Below are 22,206 nucleotides of genomic sequence, written 5' to 3'. Positions count from 1 at the left end.
AGAATGCCACCCCCATGCTTCACGGTTGGGATTGTGTTCTTCGGCTTGTAAGCCTCCACCATTTTTTCCTCCAAACATAATGACGGTCATTATGGCCAAACAGTTCTATTGTTGTTTCATCAGACCAGAGGACATTTCTCCAAAAAGTACCATCTTTGTCCCTATGTGCAGTTGCAAACCATAGTCTGGCTTTTTATGGCGGTTTTGGAGCAGTGGCTTCTTCCTTGCTGAGCAGCCTTTCAGGTTATGTCGATATAGGACTCGTTTTACTGTGGATATAGATACTTTTGTACCTGTTTTCTCCAGCATCTTTACAAGGTCCCTTGCTGTTGTTCTGGGATTGATTTGCACTTTTCACACCAAAGTACGTTCATCTCTAGGAGACAGAACGCGTCTCCTTCCTGAGCAGTATGAGGGCTGCGTGGTCCCATGATGTTTATACTTGCGTACTGTCACGGCCCCTCCTCTGCAGTGCAGGGGCGGTTCCTCCTGCAGGCAGAGGAGGGTCGTTAGTGATTGGAGTAACCTGGGCTCAGGGTATTTAAACCGCTTCACTAATCACTCTTGTCTCTCTCTCTGCTCCTCCAGGTATGATTCTGTTTTGTTTGTTCCTTTGTAGTTTTGCATAGTTTTCACTCAGTCATTCACACACAGAGATTCACGCATCCCTGCACTTTACATACACCTTACATTATGATACTTTCACACCTCATTCCTTTTTCTTTGTTTAAAGTTAATAGTTTGGTTTATAATAAAGAACCTTTTTGATTGGCCCATACCTGTTGTTCGTGTCCCCTCATTTTTGCCACAGGCTATGAGCCGGCCTGTGACAAGTGGGGGCTCATCCGGGATCTGAACCCGGGACCTCTCGCAGTATTGTTTGTACAGATGAACATGGTACCTTCAGGCGTTTGGAAATTGCCCCCAAGGACGAACCAGACTTGTGGAGGTCTAAAAAAAAAATTCTGAGGTCCTGGCTGATTTCTTTTTTTATTTTCCCAGTATGTCAAGCAAAGAGGCACTGAGTTTGAAGGTAGGCCTTGAAATACATCAACAGGTACACCTCCAATTGACTCAAATGATGTCTGTAATGATGTCTGTAAATGTGTCCACCATGTCCACATTGAGTCCGGATTCCCTTTTCCCATGCTATATTCAAATTCCCAATGTGCATTCTGCAAATGGTGGAATAGGCTAAACATGAAAATAACACAACACCAACTTGTAGCTAGCTAACTACTGTAGCTAACTAGCCAGCTGTAGCTAGCTAACTACCGTAACTAACTTGCCAGCTTTAGCTAGCTAGCAAGCAAAGCTCAAAGGATTGCAGACACATGCCTTTACATTCTTGGAACGTAATTTCCTCAAACATTTTATAGGTTGTCTCTTGTTCCCAAAGCACAAGTTATCTGGAGACTTGTGGGCAGAGTCTTGATGACGTCGCCCACAATATGCACTTTTGGTAGCCTGATAACATCTAGACTGAGGAGAAATTGGCACACAATATATCCCTGACCATCACCAGAGGTGGACAGCCAGATCTGAACGAAGTCAGACTACAATGCGACCTGTCTTGTCAATGCAATCGTTGTATTCTGATAGAAGAAGTTGCATGTACAGTGCATTCGGAAAGTATTCAGACCCTTGACTTTTTCCCCATTTTGTTACATTACAGCCTTATTCTAAAATTGATTAAATAAAACATTTTCCTCATCAATCTACACACAATACCCATAATGGCAAAGCGAAAAAAGTTTTTTTTGAAATGTTTAAAAAAAATAAAAAATAAAAAAACAGAAATACCTTATTTACATAAGTATTCGAACCCTTTGCTATGAGACTCGAAATTGAGCTCAGGTGCATCCTGTTTCCATTGATCATCCTAGAGATGTTTCTACAACTTGATTAGAGACCACCTGTGGTAAATGTAATTGATTCAACATGATTTGGAAAGGCACACAGCTACAGTGCCTTGCGAAAGTATTCGGCCCCCTTCAACTTTGCGACCTTTTGCCACATTTCAGGATTCAAACATAAAGATATAAAACTGTATTTTTTTGTGAAGAATCAACAACAAGTGGGACACAATCATGAAGTGGAACGACATTTATTGGATATTTCAAACTTTTTTAACAAATCAAAAACTGAAAAATTGGGCGTGCAAAATTATTCAGCCCCTTTACTTTCAGTGCGGCAAACTCTCTCCAGAAGTTCAGTGAGGATCTCTGAATGATCCAATGTTGACCTAAATGACTAATGATGATAAATACAATCCACCTGTGTGTAATCAAGTCTCCGTATAAATGCACCTGCACTGTGATAGTCTCAGAGTTCCGTTAAAAGCGCAGAGAGCATCATGAAGAACAAGTAACACACCAGGCAGGTCCGAGATACTGTTGTGAAGAAGTTTAAAGCCGGATTTGGATACAAAAAGATTTCCCAAGCTTTAACCATCCCAAGGAGCACTGTGCAAGCGATAATATTGAAATGGAAGGAGTATCAGACCACTGCAAATCTACCAAGACCTGGCCGTCCCTCTAAACTTTCAGCTCATACAAGAAGACTGATCAGAGATGCAGCCAAGAGGCCCATGATCACTCTGGATGAACTGCAGAGATCTACAGCTGAGGTGGGAGACTCTGTCCATAGGACAACAATCAGTCGTATATTGCACAAATCTGGCCTTTATGGAAGAGTGGCAAGAAGAAAGCCATTTCTTAAAGATATCCATCAAAAGTGTTGTTTAAAGTTTGCCACAAGCCACCTGGGAGACACTCCAAACATGTGGAAGAAGGTGCTCTGGTCAGATGAAACCAAAATTGAACTTTTTGGCAACAATGCAAAACGTTATGTTTGGCGTAAAAGCGACACAGCTGAACACACCATCCCCACTGTCAAACATGGTGGTGGCAGCATCATGGTTTGGGCCTGCTTTTCTTCAGCAGGGACAGGGAAGATGGTTAAAATTGATGGGAAGATGGATGGAGCCAAATACAGGACCATTCTGGAAGAAAACCTGATGGAGTCTGCAAAAGACCTGAGAATGGGACGGAGATTTGTCTTCCAACAAGACAATGATCCAAAACATAAAGCAAAATCTACAATGGAATGGTTCAAAAATAAACATATCCAGGTGTTAGAATGGCCAAGTCAAAGTCCAGACCTGAATCCAATCGAGAATCTGTGGAAAGAACTGAAAACTGCTGTTCACAAATGCTCTCCTTCCAACCTCACTGAGCTCGAGCTGTTTTGCAAGGAGGAATGGGAAAAAATGTCAGTCTCTCGATGTGCAAAACTGATAGAGACATACCCCAAGCGACTTACAGCTGTAATCGCAGCAAAAGGTGGCGCTACAAAGTATTAACTTAAGGGGGCTGAATAATTTTGCACGCCCAATTTTTCAGTTTTTGATTTGTTAAAAAAGTTTGAAATATCCAATAAATGTCGTTCCACTTCATGATTGTGTCCCACTTGTTGTTGATTCTTCACAAAAACATACAGTTTTATATCTTTATGTTTGAAGCCTGAAATGTGGCAAAAGGTCGCAAAGTTCAAGGGGGCCAAATACTTTCGCAAGGCACTGTATCTATATGAGGTCCCACAGTTGACTGTGCATGTCAGAACAAAACCAAGTTATGAGGTCAAAGGAATTGTCTGTAGAGCTCAGAGACAGGATTGTGTCGAGGCATAGATCTGGGGAAGGGTAGCAAAACATTTCTGCAGCACTGAATATCCCCCAAGAACACAGTGGCCTCCATCATCCTTAACTGGAAGAAATTTGGAACCACAGACTCTTCCTAGACCTGGCCACCCGGAGAAACTGAGCAAACTGTGGAGAAGGGCCTTGGTCAGGGTGGTGAGAAGCAAGATTGTCTGGTCCGATGAATTCAAGATTAAACTCTTTGGCCAGAATGCCAAGCGTCACGTCTGGAGGAAACCTGGCACCATCCCTACGGTGAAGCAAGGTGGGGGCAGCATCATGCCTTGGGGATGTTTTCATCGGCAGGGACTGGGAGACTAGTCAGAATGGAGGGAAAGATGAACGGAGCAGAGTACAGAGAGATCCTTGATGAAAAACTGCTCCAGAGCGCTCAGAACCTCAGACTGGGGTGAAGGTTCACATTCCAACAGGACATCTACCCTAAGCACACAGCCAAGACAACACAGGACTGGCTTCTGGACAAGTCTCTGAATGTCCTTGAGTGACCCAGCCAGAGCCCGGACTTGAACCCGATCGAATATCTCTGGAGAGACCTGAAAATAGCTGTGCAGCGACGCTCCCCATCCAACCTGACAAAGCTTGAGAGGATCTGCAGAGAAGAATGGGAGAAACTCCCCAAATACAGGTGTGCCAAGCTTGTAGCATCAGATTTGATGCTGTTAATTGTTGCCAAAGATGCTTCAACAAAGTATTGAGTAAAGGGTCTGAATTCTTATGTAAATGTGATATCTCTTTCTTTCTAAATGTGCAAATAAATGTTAGGTGTGTAGATTGATGAGGACATTTTTTTATTGAATCCATCTTAGAATAAGGCAGTAACGTAACAAAATGTGGAAAAAGTCAATGGATCTAAATACTTACTGAATGCACTGTAAATGTCATGTGTAGACACAGCCCTAGACTTCTATAGATGCATTTAAAGGCATATTTCAGGCCAAATCTATATTTGGGTCGAATTACCCTTACCTTGAGTTGTGTCTGAAGCCCCATGGTGTCAGGCCACAGCCAGGAGTTAGCATATTAGGAGTTCCTGGGCTGGCGTGGTAACACATGGTCTGCGATTGTGAGGTCGGTTGGACGTACTGCCAAATTCTCTAAAACGACGTTAGAGGCAGCTAATGGTCGAGAAATTACTTTTATTGTCCCCAGCACAAGGTGCACCTGTGTAAGGGTCATGCTGTTCAATTAGCTTCTCTATATGCCACATCTGTCAGGTGGATGGATTATCTAGGCAATGGAGACATGCTCACTAACAGGGATGTCAACAAATTTGTGCACAAAATGTGTGAGAAAAAAGCTTGTTGTGCATATGGAACATTTCTGGTATCTTTTATTTCAGCTCATGAAACATGGGACCAACATTTTACACTTTAAACTGGAACTTTTTACTCATGTAGTTGCACCGCCGCATATTTTTCTGTTCTATGCTGTAAAATGTACAATAAAGTTTTATTGTATTCCATTGGGCACTCACAGATTGATTACCAGAGCTGTGAACAAACTCAACAGTGGCTTAATTGAACTATCAGAGCATTGGAATATTCGCTTCATACTGCTAAAATAGTTGTTTTAAGTGTTTTTGAAGAGGTTTGGGCTTGTAGTGCAGCATTGCTAACATCGTTTTGGCTGTTTACATTCATGAATTTTGACGAAGTTGGAAGGACAAAAGCAGAACTCTGCACAGCATCCACGCTCCAAACTAATTTGCAGCTCAGTGTGATGGTTTCTCTGGAGCTCAGTGTGATGGTTTCTCTAGAATACATAAGGTTGCTAACTCGCCGCCGTGGCAGAAGTAACTAATGGATTCTTGTGGATTCTGTCAGCATGGCCTTCAGACAACTCAGGTAAGGGTAATTCGACTCAAATATAAATTTGACCTGATCTATCCCTTTAAGTGACATTTGAGCTGCTGTCAGGGTGATGGTGACAGAAGGGTGTTGTAAACACCTGAATTATTTAGGTTGGGAGGACAAAAGCAGAACTCTGCACAGCGTCCACTCTCCAAGCTCATTTGCAGCTCAGTGAGATGGTTTCTCTGGAGTTCAGTGAGATGGTTTCTCTGGAGCTCAGTGAGATGGTTTCTCTGGAGCTCAGTGTGGTGGTTGTGTCTCCACTGGAATACTTAGGTCAACCTGACCTATCAAAGTACAAAATGTTACTGTCAGTCACCAAACAAGGGATCACTACTTAACATGCAGTCAGCTCCTCACAGGTCTAGGAACAGTGGGTGAATAGAGCAACTGGGAGGGCACAACAACAGGAACAGCACTAGCACCTTTGCAAAGGTCTGAGAACAGTGGGAGAGTGTCAGTGAGCTTAGAATAACAGCAGCAGCAGCAGCACCTTTTCACAGGTCTAGGAACAGTGGGAGAGCATTGTGGAGGGAACAACAGGGCCATCCCTAGGCATAAGTGGCATAAGCGACCGCTTAGGTTCCCGCACTTTTTGGGGGGGAGGGGAACGCAGTCATGGTCTCAACTTACTTTTGAGAGTTAGAATAGTAGAATACACAAGGTGCAGTTTATACATTTGGTTGTGCATAAACAGTTTATCTCTTGTAATGTCAGTCACTGATAGTCACTCAATTTGCCCATGTCAGCTAAGATTTTTTGGATTGGTAAGTTAGTCTAGACAGCTATCTAAACGTGTACTAATCGTGGTCTCAATTATCGACTGGTCATGTAGGGCACGTGCCCAGGAGCCCTGACCTCCAGGGGGCCCCCATTCATTTGATTAGTCACTCTCTCTCAGATAGCATAACATGGCTTAAGTCATGGCAAAATGTGTAGAATTGCAGGGAAAGAACTCTAAAACATTTTTGTCACTGCACCGTCAAGAGTTGGGCCACTAAAATGATTTCCTGCAAGGTGGAGGGGATGGGGGCAATAATTGTTCACTTAAGGCCCCAAAAGCGTAGGGCTTGCCCTAGGGAACAACAACGTATAAATAGAATTAACAACAGCAACAGCAACAGCAGTAGCTTTTCAAAGGTCTGAGATCAGTAGCACAGGTATCGGGGGGGAAGGAAAGTTGGGAACACTGTCAGGGTTTGTAATTGGAGGGCGACCGGTGGGGGGGAGTGACGGTGTCATCAGATCCACTCCAGGAATTTGGCAAACATGGCGTGTCTGCAGCCGACTGTGATGCCAAATAAACGGCCGCTGCTTTCATTTGCATGGCCCGGTGTGTATAGCGATTAGAGAGTTAGAGAGAGAGAGAGACTGTCATCTCATTATCAGATCCCGGAGATGAGTCAGTCATGGAGAGACGGGGTGACCGTTGACCTTGTCTGCACCCACACACACACACACACACACACTCACTGTCACTCACCCACACACATTTTGATCCACAGTGAAGTATAAGTACCAAGGACCCGTGAGTCAGTCACCAATACATCTGTGTGTCATGAACATCAATACGTCTTATACACATACAAACACATCGCACACAATCTGTTGACCTACGACTTACAAACGAAAACACACAAACGCAGACTGCCAAACTTGCACAGGCCCTTGACGTCAGATGGAAGAAGGCAGATCTGCTGGTGTATCATTGTTCAGCTGTGCGCCGTCCAAAAACATCCTTCCTGTGCCTGAGAGCCCTGGCAACAGCAGCCTTGATGTGTGTGTGAGTGAAAGAGAGAAAGAGAGAAATTGATATGTGAGATGAATGCAAGAGAGAAGTAGAAACATACAAGGAGAGAAGCCAATAATTATTGAGAAAGCAAGCAGGGGACTTATAAAGGTGAAAGAAAGAATGGGATATAGAGAAAAGGAAAGTGAAAAAGAGATTACGTGAATATAATCATGACCTTCACTGGGACAATGGACAGAAAACAGGAATTTCCTCTCTTCTGCTCTTTCCTGCCCTGGTTATTTCTGTCCTTGACCTATGAGGATACACACGTACACACACACACACACACACACACATTTAATACTCTTCAAAGCAACTGATCAAGATTAAACCCAGCAGTATGTGTGTATAGCCTACTTTAAATAGTAACACACTTGTATTCTAATGTGAAAGGAAATAAAAAAAATATCCTTCTCTTTCTAAATCAGAGAGCAGGGTTAAAAGAGAAGGTTTTTGCCCTTTGAACCAAACCAAAGCCTTCAGATAAACTGAATGAACATTAATGAAGAAGGTTCATCTAAGAGTAATATACTAACCTTGTCTTATTTAATTATGTCAAGGCAGTTCTGTTAAAAGCCATTTTGAATTCCACCAGTGTTTTTAAGTGCTTTTTAATGAACTAAATATCATCCCTGGCCACCGTTGGCTAGACCAACTGGCTCTTGGGGCGTGTGTGTGCGTGTGTGTGTGTGTGTGTGTGTGTGTGTGTGCGTGTGTGTGTGTGCATGCATCGACATGAGACACTCCATGGCCAGTTTGATTAATGACTTGGTGGAAAACAGGCTCTGTGGCATCATAACAACAACAATTAAAAAAGCTATTTCCCAGAAGCCTTGTGTGTGTCCCAGCGACAGTGAGAGAATGGTGGAGTTGTTTTTTTTTATCTTCTCCAGAGTAAATGGAGAATGAGAGAGAGAGAGAGAGAGAGACTTTAGAGAGGAACAGAGGTTTGGAAAGAGAAAAAGGGGAAAAAAACATTTGAAGGAAAAGTTATTTTTGAATAGAGGGTTGAAGGAACGATTGAGAAAATACAACCTAGAGAGTTTAATGGTGTGGCTGAAAGTGAGCAAAGAGATTAGGTGTCCTTGGAGAGAGAACATGAGGGATGGATTGAAAGAGAGATAGGAAAAAGAGGTTGTGAGAAAAAGGCATGTCCGTAGAGATTGCAGAAACAAACTTCAGAATGACGGCTTCTGTCAAAAAACACCCTCGTGCTAAAGAGAATTGTCAGTTTGTCTTAGTGGAGGTTTCTAAATGTTTTATATCGAGAACTAACATTCAGTTTTTTTTTTCTCTCGAGGTGCCGCTGAACATCGAACGGTAAACCTGAGAAAATGGCTCTCTGAAAAAGCCTGTTGTGACAGTCCAAATGTCCAAATCTGCTTTTTACCAGTTATGCTTCTGCTTTCATGTCAACCTGCCATTTTGTGTCAGACAGACAGGCTGCATTATCTCTTAGTGTGGGTGCGGATCGAGGCCCTCACTCATTTGGCTCTATGGGTGATTGTGTGGTTGGTGTGGAAACTGGAGGTCTTTCATCTACCTGTCAGTCACGCGGAAACACTTCATTACGTCGTGAAGGGGGTGATGATGAAATGTATGAGCCGTTTTCCCATGCCTGGAGAAAAGCAGTTACACTTTGCTCATTTGTTTTGTTCTCCGTCTGCCTTCCAGTCAGTTTAAGTTCAGTTAAAGAGAGTGTATCTGTCATCATTTGTTAGCAATTTCTCATTCGGAATGGAGAAAATGTGGTTTATATGCAGGCTAGCATAATGAGTTTTAGATATCTCGCTTCGAACAAGATTAGTATCAGATGCACATACAGTTGAAGTCGGAAGTTTACATACACCTTAGCCAAATACATTTAAACTCAGTTTTTCACAATTCCTGACATTTAATCCTAGTAAAGAATTCCCTGTCGTAGGTCAGTTAGGATCATCACTTTATTTTAAGAATGTGAAATGTCAGAATGATAGTAGAGAGAATAATTTATTTCAGCCTTGATTTCATTCATCACATTCCCAGTGGGTCAGAAGTTTACATACACTCAATTCGTTTTTGGTAGCATTGCCTTTAAATTGTTTAACTTGGGTCAAACATTTGAGGTAGCCTTCCACAAGCTTCCCACAAGAAGTTGAATGAATTTTGGCTAATTCCTCCTGACAGAGCTGGTGTAACTGAGTCAGGTTTGTAGGCCTCCTTGCTCGCACACTTTTTTAGTTCTGCAAAACACATTTTCTATAGGATTGCGGTCAGGGCTTTGTGATGGCCACTCCAATACCTTGACTTTGTTGTTCTTAAGCCATTTTGCCATTTTACTTTGGAAGTATGCTTGGAGTCATTGTCCATTTGGAAGACCCATTTGCGACCAAGCTTTAACTTCCTGACTGATGTCTTGAGATGTTGCTTCAATATATCCACATAATTTTCCTACCTCATGATTCCATCTATTTTGTGAAGTGCACCAGTCCCTCCTTCAGCAAAGCACCCCCACAACATGATGCTGCCACCCCCGTGCTTCACGGATGGGATTGTGTTCTTTGGCTTGCAAGCCTCCCCATTTTTTTCCTCCAAGCATAATGATGGTCATTATGGCCAAACAGTTCTATTTTTGTTTCACCAGACCAGAGGACATTTCTCCAAAAAGTACGATCTTTGTCCTCATGTGTAGTTGCAAACCGTAGTCTGGCTTTTTTATGGTGGTTTTGGAGCAGTGGCTTCTTCCTTGCTGAGCGGCCTTTCAGGTTACGTCGTTATAGGACTTGTTTTACTGTGGATATAGATACTTTTGTACCTGTTTCCTCCAGCATCTTCACAAGGCCCTTTGCTGTTGTTCTGGAATTGATTTGCACTTTTCGCACCGAAGTACGTTCATCTCTAGGAGACATAACGCCTCTCCTTCCTGAGCAGTATGACGGCTGCGTGGTCCCATGATGTTTATACTTGTGTACTATTGTTTGTACAGATGAACGTGGTACCTTCAGGCATTTTTAAATTGCTCCCAGGGATGAACCAGACTTGATTTGATTTTCCCATGATGTCAAGCAAAGAGGCACTGAGTTTGAAAGTAGGACTTGAAATACATCCACAGGTACACCTCCAATTGACTCAAATGATGTCAATTAGCCTATCAGAAGCTTCTAAAGCCATGACATCATTTTCTGGAATTTTCCAAGCTGTTTAAAGGCACAGTCAACTTAGTGTATGTAAACTTCTGACCCACTGGAATTGTGATACAGTGAATTATAAGTGAAATAATCTCTCTGTAAACAATTGTTGGAAAAATGACTTATGTCATCCACAAAGTACATGTCCTAACCGACTTGCCAAAACTATAGTTTGATAACAAGATATTTGTGGAGTGGTTGAAAAACGAGTTTTAATCACTCCAACCTAAGTGTATGTAAACTTCTGACTTCAGCTGTACATGGACAGTGGACATACACCGCGCACACAGACACACTCATATTGTGCTCCACACGACCACACATTCCAAGTAGCCTAGATCACTCGCTCGTGCATTTATCACTTTGTTTTATATGCTGCTCAGTAAGTGGTTAGCAAATAGATCTGAGCTATTTGGCAGAATGGCCAATTCAGACATTGATTAGCTCAGAGGAGAGAAGAAAAACAAGATTTCCCACCCAAAATTAGGGTCGATAATTGATTATGCGCCTTCCAGCGAGTACTTTGCAGCTATTTACATCAGCGACAAACATGCAGAAAAGCTCTCTGATGTCTCTTGGGGATTTTTTGTCACAAACAGCAGGGGACAATGCTCTTTCCCATAATGCATTTGGATTATTCCTCTGCAACACCACCGCCAGCCTCCTCCCTCTGTCGCTCATCTCCACCATTGCCCTAATTATAGTCATGAATTAAGCATTGTTCTGCGAACGGAAAGGAGAAACCTTTTCAGGGAGTGACGCTCACCACTTCTTAAATGTCACCGTCTCTCCTCCCCCCCCCCCCCCCCCCACCCCACCCGCCCTGCAGTAGTTGGGCCGGGCTGTACCGTAGGGACAGGATATGTCTGTCCCATTTACGCCACTCTCAGTCCTTACTGTCGTGCTGCACAAACTTTGTTCGATTTTATGGGGACGCACAAACTTAGTTCGATTTTATGGGGGCACTTAATATTATGTTGACATTAATGTGACATTTTACATGGTTTGGAGTGTCCAGTTTAGTTGTGCCTCACTTACATGGGAGCATTGGACTCAATGAAACAAATCAACAGCCAAAGGTGTTTTATGAACTTTTCAGTTGTTACCAGGCAGATAATAGTCTAGTTGTTTATACAAAGAGTTATTACAGTAGATGCTCCATTTTTTTGGTATCCCGCAGCAATAAGGACATTGTAATGTATGGTTGCTCTGGATGCATTCGTTTTTGTTTTTCTTCAGATTTATTAGCTCTCTGATGGTCGTTTTCCATTTATGTCATTTAGCAGACGCCCTTATCCAGAGCGACTTACAGTAGTGATACCAACCCACAACCCTGGCGCTGCAAGGGCCATGGTCTACCAATTGAGCCACACAGGACCATGATTCACGGCCTAATGTTCTCTCTTTCTCTTTTATTCTCCTTTCTTCTAGAAAGTTTTCTCCAAAGGCCAGTTTTGAGAGTGGACAGTGATGATGTCCATGCAAAGTAAGTATTTTGTTAAAGACTCGCTGGCTTCGTTTAATCTGCCAAGAATCATTCTTGATGAACCAAAGTTTGGAGCACTGTGTTGCTGTACCCTAGAAACACACTAGCAACCGTCCACTCAGTGTCCCTTCAGAGTGGCTGAGCATAAGTATAGTGTCTGAATATGGTGCAGAGGGAGACAACAGACCACTGGCTGTCAGTCAATCAATCACACTATTTTTATAGCCTGTTTTACATATCCACTGTGTCACAAGGTTAATCCAGGGTCTAGGATGGTGAAAAAGGATATGTCACTCTTCCAACCCGTCTCCAACCTCTCTCTTTCTCTCTCTCTCTCTCTCTCTCTCTTTCGCTTTCTCTCTCTTTCGCTTTCTCTCTCTCTCTCTCTCGCTTTCTCTCTCTCTCTCTCTCCCTCTCTCCCTCTCTCTTCTCTCTCTTTGTCTCTCGCTGTCTCCCCATCTCTCCCTCTCTCTCGCTCTCTCTCTCTTTGTCTCTCGCTGTCTCCCCATCTCTCTCTCTCGCTCTCTCTCGCTCTCTCTCTCCCTCTCTCTTCTCTCACTTTGTCTCTCGCTCTCTCCCCATCTCTCTCTTCTCTCGCTCTCTCCCCATTTCTCTCTCTCCCTCTCTCTCTCTCTCTTCTCTGTCTTTCTTTCGCTCTCTCTTCCCTCTCTCCCTCTCTCTTCTCTCTCTCTCCCTCTCTCTCTTCTCGCTCTCCCTCTCCTCACAGTGAACGAGGCAGAGGGGTCAGTGAAGGTGGCCGAGTGGCAGCAGACGTACTACGCCCACGACTCCGGCATCCAATCAGGCGCCACCACCATGCGAGATGATGAGGGCACAGAGTACAGCGCCAAGAAGTATGCCGTCACCACCACCTTGGTGGAAAACCCTACAGGTATAAGTTATCTCTCTCTCTCGCTCTCTCCCTTTCTCTCATAGTCCCACTTCCCACTCTCTCTTCCCGTCCCTCCCTTTCTCTCTCATTCCAATTTTCCTTCTTGCTCTACTTCTCTTTCAGTCTCTCTACATCTCTCTGTCTGTCTGTACAAATAGGTCAACACTTACTCATTCAATGTCATAATCATGCTGTGATTCACTCACTCACTCATACGCCATCACATACACAGGCCAGTTTGGACTGTCCTCATGTCTTAAAATAGCCATGATTCTTCTTCTAAAAACTCACTGACTAGGAACTCACTGACTAGGGGCTAGAACAACTTTCAAACTATCACTAGTTTGAAACACTATCTCTGGATGTATCTATCACGTATCCAATGATCTCCCCCTCCTCCTCCCTTTCTCTTTCATCCCTCTCTCCCACCAGAGATGGAGGCCCAGTACACCCTGACACGGGCCCAGCGAGTGAGAGCGGCCATGTTCCCAGAGACCCTGGTGGAGGGCGAGGCGGTGCTGTCCACTCAGACTGACCCGGGTCAGCAGACCAACGTCCAGCGGCTAGCTGAGCCCTCGCAGCTTCTCAAGACCGCCATCGTCCACCTCATTAACTACCAGGATGACGCCGAGCTGGCCACTCGCGCCGTGCCCGAGCTCACCAAGCTGCTGGCCGATGATGATGCGGTAACTAACCTCTAAGAGTTAACAAACAAAAACTGAACTTTTGTTATAAATCCAATTTTCACAAAGCCCAGCTGTTAACACATGAATGCATTAAACAATACTATTTCCAATGTGCTCCTATTTAAAAAATATAAAAATCCTTCAGTATTAATCAGTATTAATAAATTAGTGATGCAGCTAATCAAATAGAAGAGATGGTCTTTGATTTCTAGATTAAAGACATTCCAATGGATGACCTTGTCCCTCCTCCCTCCCTCAACCGCCTCATGCTGCCTGGTGGGAGCAATCTTTGATAAAACTCTAGTGCACTGTTTAAACAAATAGGCTGATTTGGAAATGATTCAGCCAGTGACTATTGTAAGATAAACGTGTGTACTATGTGTATCTAATGTACAGTGTCTTCAGAAATGATTCACACCCCTTTTACTTAAAATTCATTAAATTACCTTTTTTTTGTGTCACTGGCCTACACAAAATACCCCCCAAAATGTCAAAGAGGAATTATGTTTTTAGAAATATATATATTTTTTTTAAGGAAAAGCTGAAATGTCTTCAGTCATTAAGTATTCAACCACTTTGCTATGGCAAGCCTATATAAGGAGTAAAAGGTTGCTTAACAAGTCACGTAAATTGCATGGACTCTGTGTGCAATAATAGTGTTTATCATGATTTTTGAATGACTACCACATCTCTGTCCCCGACACACACATACAATTATGTGTCAGGTCCCTCAGTGGAGCAGTGAATTTCACAGATTCAACCACAGTGGCAAGGGAAACGCAGACATTGAATATCTGTTTGAGCATGGTGGAGTTTTTAATTACACTTTGGATGGTGTATCAATATACTCAGCCACTACCAAGATAACAGGCGTCCTTCCTAGGGCTGTGGCGGCCATGAAATGTGTCAGACCGTTACTGTCATGCAAAAGACTGCCGGTCTCATGGTAATTTCCCGTTAATTAACATTAACCCGCTTAGCATCGCCAGGCCTCCACGCGTACAAGCTGCCTGATGCGTGCCTTTGAAACATCTACAATTAACAAGCGCTTAATACATCTATTTAAAATACACCATCACAACTCATCCATTATTTATTTTAGGCCGTTCTAAATAAACATTATGATATGAAGAAAATGTATTTCAGAAAAACAGAATATGAGTTGGCCTACTGTAGGACTATGTTATTATAATTGTGTGGTGTTCGTGTGTATGTGTTGCAAATGTATTTATTGCACTTGATGCATGTCTACTGTGTCTTCCTGTCCTTGGGTCCACACACATCACAGCGTTTCTTCTTGTTGCTACCGGCTGCAATCTAGAAGGATGATAACACTTAGTTCAGGAATTGTACTAACATCTCACTCACTCATTCACATACATTATATAGTTACAGCAGGCCACGGTAAGAGAGTCAGACGCACACAAATGCAACAGCATCACTCACACTTACTTCTGGTATTGGAGTTGTTGGTTCTGTGGGTCGGGCGGATGGGGCATCAGCATCCTTCACCTGAATCCTCCTCATGATGGCTCCAGAATCTGGGGTCCTTTGGGATATGGTGCCTCCTCTGGATTTAAGGTCTTACCAATGCCTTGCCCAGCTCCTCAAGAAAGAGCCATCTCCTCTGGAGCTTACCTCTGGTCCAATCTGGGTTCAACGCCACCTGGATGACAAACGCGCTGTACACCGAGATGTCCAAGATGTTGAAGAATATCACAAGTGGCCAGCGTAGGGTTCTTCTTCTGCAGCTGTAGCCAGTCACCATCTTGTCTAAATTGTCCACCCCTCCTTTTGTGGCATTATAATCCATTATGATTTGCGTTTTTTTATGTTCCTGGCCACCGATTCTCCCATCCCTTCCCTATGCAGCGTACTCATGAGTTATCGCATGTGATGATGTGGGCACGGAGTCCCTGTGTCACGTCCAGGACAACCCGCATCTCTTGGTTCTTCTCAGGGGCTCCTCCATCTGGCTTCCCCGTACACACTTGCAAGTTCCACGCATATGATGAAGCAGCATCACAGGCAGCCCAGATCTTGATTCCATATTTTGTTTAGACAGTATGTGCTGCTTGAAAGGGGCAGCGGCCCCTAAATGGCATGACCGGCTCATCAACAGTAACGTTGGGCCCAGGGTTGTAAAATAGGGGAAGGTGGTCCACCCACTTGTCCCACACTGACCTGATAGCAGCTAGCTTGTCTCTCTGCACTGACCTGACTGCAGCTAGCTTGTCTCTCTACACTGACCTGACTGCAGCTAGCTTGTCTCTCTGCACTGACCTGACTGCAGCTAGCTTGTCTTTCTGCACTGACCTGATTGCAGCTAGCTTGTCTCTCTGCACTGACCTGATTGCAGCTAGCTTGTCTCTCTGCACTGACCTGATTGCAGCTAGCTTGTCTCTCTGCACTGACCTGACTGCAGCTAGCTTGTCTCTCTGCACTGACCTGACTGCAGCTAGCTTGTCTTTCTGCACTGACCTGATTGCAGCTAGCTTGTCTCTCTACACTGACCTGACTGCAGCTAGCTTGTCTTTCTGCACTGACCTGATTGCAGCTAGCTTGTCTCTCTACACTGACCTGATAGCAGCTAGCTTGTCTCTCTACACTGACCTGACTGCAGCTAGCTTGTCTTTCTGCACTTACCTGACTGCAGCTAGCTTGTCTCTCTGCACTGACCTGATTGCAGCTAGCTTGTCTCTCTGCACTGACCTGATTGCAGCTAGCTTGTCTCTCTACACTGACCTGATAGCAGCTAGCTTGTCTCTCTACACTGACCTGACTGCAGCTAGCTTGTCTTTCTGCACTGACCTGATTGCAGCTAGCTTGTCTCTCTGCACTGACCTGACTGCAGCTAGCTTGTCTTTCTGCACTGACCTGATTGCAGCTAGCTTGTCTCTCTACACTGACCTGACTGCAGCTAGCTTGTCTTTCTGCACTGACCTGATTGCAGCTAGCTTGTCTCTCTACACTGACCTGATAGCAGCTAGCTTGTCTCTCTACACTGACCTGACTGCAGCTAGCTTGTCTTTCTGCACTTACCTGACTGCAGCTAGCTTGTCTCTCTGCACTGACCTGATTGCAGCTAGCTTGTCTCTCTGCACTGACCTGATTGCAGCTAGCTTGTCTCTCTGCACTGACCTGATTGCAGCTAGCTTGTCTCTCTGCCACCGAGCTGGTCAGGTGTCTCGATTATCGAAGCGGATCATCCTGGAAATAATGGGACATTGTTGCACAGGAAAGTTCTCTGCCAGTTTCTGCATCCCCACAGGGATTCTGTTGATTCCCCATTAGATCTGAAAACACCAGCAAGGATAAGAACCCCAAAGAATGCATGTAAATGAGTTGGTCCATCTCCTTCCACCAAAAACACGCCTTCCCTCCAAATTAGTGTAGTCCAGAATGATTTTCTACATGGTGTCTGGGATGAACAGTTCAAAAGAAGACTCTATGTCCTGCCCATGAGTTACCGCCATCTGCGTCGACCTTGGTTGCATCCTTATCACATTGGCAGCCATGCGGGTGGCTCATTCCTTGGGCAAGAAGACCATTCAATTTCTTTTCTACATCCATATTTCTCCGCCTGCAAGCTGCTGATGAGCTGGTTGCTGACGGGCTGGTCCTGGGGCTGACTGAGGGTCAATCTCATCCTCTTCTTCCAACTCACTGTCAGACTCCGAATTGACAGAGACATGTTCCTAATATTCTGAAAATACGTCATCTTTCAACGTGGAAGACATTTCTTCCACACTAGCTTCTCTCTCTGCAAAACAAATGGCCAAGGCCCTCTGAGCGTACTGATTGATTGTGGTAATGAGCCACACATGCAAAGCTACTTATTTGTTGTGTCCCTCCCCCAATTTGCACTTGGCTGGGGTAGAGTGTGGGAAAATACTGAATTTTGTACAATGTATCGAAAGATAATGTATTGTAATAACATTGTGCAGGTACCCACAAGACATTGTGTAGTTGAACACACTACAAAGGGTAAAGAGTGCAAGAAAAGCGGGAGACAGGGAGAGAGACAGAGAGAGAGACAGACAGGTTCTTGGCGCTATGTTGAAACAGCAGGCTCAGGGAGGAGGAAGACCGAGTGAAGGCACACAGCAAAACTTTTTGTTTAAATTTGACTTGTTTTCACCTACACACACACTTTTACACACTTTTATTACCCTCGGGTCCAGTGGACCCGAACACCACATACATTTGTAGGGGGATGCACAGTGTGCACTCAATGAAAATGTGTTCTTTTAGTAAACATTGAAAATGGGTCAACAGACGCCACACAAGGGTTAATATGAGCAGCTGTGAAATAAATCTAAAAACACTTGTTTCATTCCACGCGTCAACCACTGTTTGAGGAGCATGCTATCCCTGCCTGACAGGAGATGTTCTGCCCAAACTCTATATGCCATGGGCTTTCAAACCTTGTTCCTGCAGCTACCCTGTGCTTAATTTGGGAAACCAAGTGAAATCAAATCAAATCAAAGTTTATTTGTCACGTGCGCCGATTAAAACGGGTGTAAACCTTACAGTGAAATGCTTACTTACAGGCTCTAACCAATGCTTCCAAAAAAAAGGTATGTATGTGTGTGTGTGTGTGTGTGTGTGTGTGTTGTAGGTAAGTAAAGAAATAAAACAACAGTAGAAAGACATTTGAAAAAAGAGTAGCAAGGCTATATACAGACACCTGTTAGTCAGGCTTATTGAGGTAGTATGTACATGTAGGTATAGTTAAAGTGACTAAGCATATAAGATAAACATAGAGTAGCAGCAGCGTAGGGGTTGGGGGGGGGCACACAATGCAAATAGTCTGGGTAACCTGTTCAGGAGTCTTATGGCTTGGGGGTAAAAACTGTTGAGAATCCTTTTTGTCCTAGACTTGGCACTCCGGTACCGCTTGCCATGCGGTAGTAGAGAGAACAGTCTATGACTGGGGTGGCTGGGGTCTTTGACAATTTTTAGGGCCTTCCTCTGACACCGCCTGGTGTAGAGGTCCTGGATGGCAGGCAGCTTTGCCCCAGTGATGTACTGGGCCGTACGCACTGCCCTCTGAAGTGCCTTGTGGTCGGAGGCTGAGCAATTGCCGTACCAGGCAGTGATGCAACCGGTCAGGATGCTCTCGATGTTGCAGCTGTAGAACCTTTTGAGGATCTCAGGACCCATGCCAAATCTTTTTAGTTTCCTGAGGGGGAATAGGCTTTGTCGTGCCCTCTTCTCGACTGTCTTGGTGTGTTTGGACCAGTCTAGTTTGTTGTTGATGTGGACACCAAGGAATTTGAAGCTCTCAACCTGCTCCACTACAGCCAGTCGATGAGAATGTGGACGTGCTCGGTGTTTAGTCCCAGGATCCTTAGCTTGATGATGAGCTTTGAGGGTACTATGGTGTTGAACACTGAGCTGTAGTCAATGAACAGCATTCTCACATAGGTGTTCCTTTTGTCCAGGTGGGAAAGGGAAGTGTGGAGTGCAATAGAGATTGCATCATCTGTGGATCTGTTTGGCCGGTTTGCAAATTGGAGTGGGTCTAGGGTTACTAGGATAATGGTGTTGATGTGAGCCATTACCAGCCTTTCAAAGCTCTTCATGGCTACGGACATGAGTGCTACTGGTCTGTAGTCATTTAGGCAGGTTGCCTTTGTGTTCTTGGGCACAGGGACTATGGTGGTCTGCTTGAAGCATGTTGGTATTACAGACTCAATCAGAGACATGTTGAAAATGTCAGTGAAGACACCTGCCAGTTGGTCAGCACATGCCCGGAGCACACGTCCTGGTAATCCGTCTGGCCCCGCAGCCTTGTGTATGTTGACCTGTTTAAAGGTCTTACTCACGTCTGCTACGGAGAGCGTGATCACACAGTCGTCTGGACCAGCTGATGCTCTCATGCATGCCTCAGTGTTGCTTGCCTCAAAGCGAGCATAGAGCATAGGGAACATCAATAGTAGTGTCTTTTTGTAACAAAACAACTGTTGACAGCCCGTCTGCGTGCCCAAGAAAGGATAAAGGAGAGAGAGGAGGAGATGGAAATGCATGGTGGTGAGATATTCTGTATAGCTGAAGGTAATGTGACACTCAATTAATATGAAGATATTTGTAAAAAAATCCCTATTACTAGGCTATTCCAAATCAAATACAAATTCACTAATTGTAGGCTAACTGTAAGCCGCCCTGGACAAACAATGAACCAACAGCATCGCCTAGGCCTGGCTATATGTTCTCTCCCAGACTCGTGGATATACATTTTGGAGCGTAGCGTAAGGTCCATCCAGTATGAATAATAATACAGTCCACACTCAAAGGCGATTATACAAATGTGTTTACTTTTGGAGCATAGGCTAGAACAATTATGTACCAAGACGTCTTAAATCAGTGTTTGTTTTATGTTTTTCTGCCATGCGTAATATGCACTAGGCTGTGTGTTGTATAACGGCACAGTCATCATTTTAATTGAGTTTTTTTTCTGGCTTGGGCTGGTAAGCCTATGCAGAAGCTTTAATATGCGTGAGTGTTTCGAATGAATCATCACCTTAGAAAGGCTGTCCAGTTCGTCGTGTTAGGCTTTGAAACAGCATCCACAACAACCATGTTAACACTGTTTCAACCTGCTGTTGAACTTCTTTCTTCAAATGAATCCTCACAGTGAGGTGAGTTTTAAAGTATGATTGGCCAACTGTTGATAAGATGATAAGTGTTTGATGTGTTTTTCGAAGCATTTTCATGGATGTCAGAGCGGTTAGGGGGAAAATAGAGGCCTGTGTACCAGGCCATTAGGACCTGATGGTAGTTAGCAAATTGGGTACTACCAAAGCATGTCCAGAGGGCATAAAATTAGATTACTGTGACTCAAAAGTCAACTGGAATTTTACTGTGATCACGACTCATGACTGCCTGTGTGGCGGTAACATGGTCACTGCAACAGCCCAAGTCCACTCAGGGATTTCACAATGAGGCCAATGGTGACAGATACAGAGTTTAATGGCTGTGATAGAGAAAACTGAGGTTGGATCAACAACATTGTAGTTGCTCCACAATACTAACCTAATTGACAAAGTGAAAAGAAGGGAACCTATACAGAATACAAATATTCCAAAACATGCATCCTGTTTACAAACAAGGCACTAAAGTCATACTGCAAAAAAATGTGTCAATGTTATGTTTGCATCATGTTATGCTTGTAATCGTTAAGGACTGGAGAGTTTTTCAGGATAAAAAATAAACAGAATGGCGCTAAGCACAGGCAAAATCCTAGAGTAAAACCTGGTTCAGTCTGCCTTCCACCAGACACTGGGAGATTAATTCACAGTTCATCAGGACCATAACCTAAAACACAAGGCCAAATCTACACTGGAGTTGCTTACCAAGAAGACAGTGAATGTTCCTGAGTGGCCGAGTTACAGTTTTGACTTAAATATATAGCAAGATCTGAAAATGGTTGTCTAGCAATGATCAACAACCAATTTGAGCTTGAAGAATTTTGAAAATAATAATGGGCAAATGTTGCACCTTCCAGGTGTGGAAAGCTCTTAGAGACTTACCCAGAAAGACTCACAGCTATAATTGCTGCCAAAGGTGCTTCTAGAAAGTATGTAAAAAAAAAAATCCACTTTGTCATTAAGGGGTATTGTGTGTAGATAGGTGAGAAAAATGTTTATTTAATCAATGTTTAGTTTCAGGCCATAACGCAACAAAATGTGGAATAAGTCAAGGGGTATGAATATTTTCTGAAGGCACTGTATCTCTTGTACTATAGAAGTACCATTATGTACTTAATAGTGACATTGACTCTGTCACTATTGTGTGCTGTCCCTCCTCACACTGGAGCACCGTCCTACTGGCTAGCATTGATCCTGTTCCATGCTTGACTAGCTCCTAGCTCTCTGTGGCTGTGGCTGTGCTTGTCAAGGTCGTGACTGAGCCAGTTAGATTGGACACAGATTAGGACTACCCCAGAAACAAATCCTCTATAGGTTTATATTGTCATTGAACATCATTTCAGCTGTCCTTAAAGGATTCAGTGTACAACATTGCTTGCGTTGAAGCCTAGTTCTGATTATGATTGAAAGTCATGATGAACCCTAGTCCTTCTCTGTCTTTTACTTCACAATTCAAACTCAAGGCGTGGTCTGTTCCTGAATCTTGTTATCAATGCCTATGTTCAATGAACCAATGAATTTCTGAAGTGCAACGTTTGAAATCAGCTATGCCGTAAAGCCATGACCCTAAAGAAATGTGCAGACCTAACATTGGGCCCCAATCCAATGTCACCATTTTGCATGCACAGAAATTCACAATTATGCATTGTCTCATTCCCCACAGGTGGTGGTCAACAAGGCGGCCATGATCGTGAACCAGCTGACGCGGAAAGAGGCGTCTCGCCGGGTGCTGATGCAGTCCCCCCAGATGGTGGCGGCGGTGGTGCGGGCCATGCAGAACACGGGAGACATGGAGACAGCCCGTTGTGCCGCCAGCATCCTCCACAGCCTGTCCCACCAGAGAGAGGGCCTGCTCGCCATCTTCAAGTCCGGGGGCATCCCTGCCCTGGTCCGCATGCTCAGGTAGGAGAGGAGGGATGGATTATTGGGTGGATGGATGTTGAGGGGTAGATGGGAGTG

The 22,206-nt window shown here is 44.1% G+C and overlaps 1 protein-coding gene across 4 annotated transcripts in view; it reads left to right on the top strand.

Moving 5' to 3' along the window:
- Positions 1-22,206, top strand: part of LOC110486185 (junction plakoglobin) — an 81,550-nt gene that overhangs the window by 42,858 nt on the left and 16,486 nt on the right. For all 4 annotated transcript variants that reach the window (XM_021557607.2, XM_036940846.1, XM_036940844.1 and 1 more), the window contains 4 exons: positions 11,962-12,016; positions 12,744-12,908; positions 13,341-13,594; positions 21,911-22,149. In XM_021557607.2, coding sequence (XP_021413282.1) covers positions 12,001-12,016; positions 12,744-12,908; positions 13,341-13,594; positions 21,911-22,149 — 674 coding nt within the window. In that variant the 5' untranslated portion in view covers positions 11,962-12,000. The remainder of the gene's footprint in view (positions 1-11,961; positions 12,017-12,743; positions 12,909-13,340; positions 13,595-21,910; positions 22,150-22,206) is intronic.

Source organism: Oncorhynchus mykiss, chromosome 13 (genome assembly GCF_013265735.2).
Source record: "Oncorhynchus mykiss isolate Arlee chromosome 13, USDA_OmykA_1.1, whole genome shotgun sequence".
In the NCBI taxonomy this organism is placed as follows: domain Eukaryota; kingdom Metazoa; phylum Chordata; class Actinopteri; order Salmoniformes; family Salmonidae; genus Oncorhynchus; species Oncorhynchus mykiss.
The sequence above is the reverse complement of the archived record's forward strand: the minus strand, read 5'-3'. Positions and strand labels throughout refer to the sequence as shown.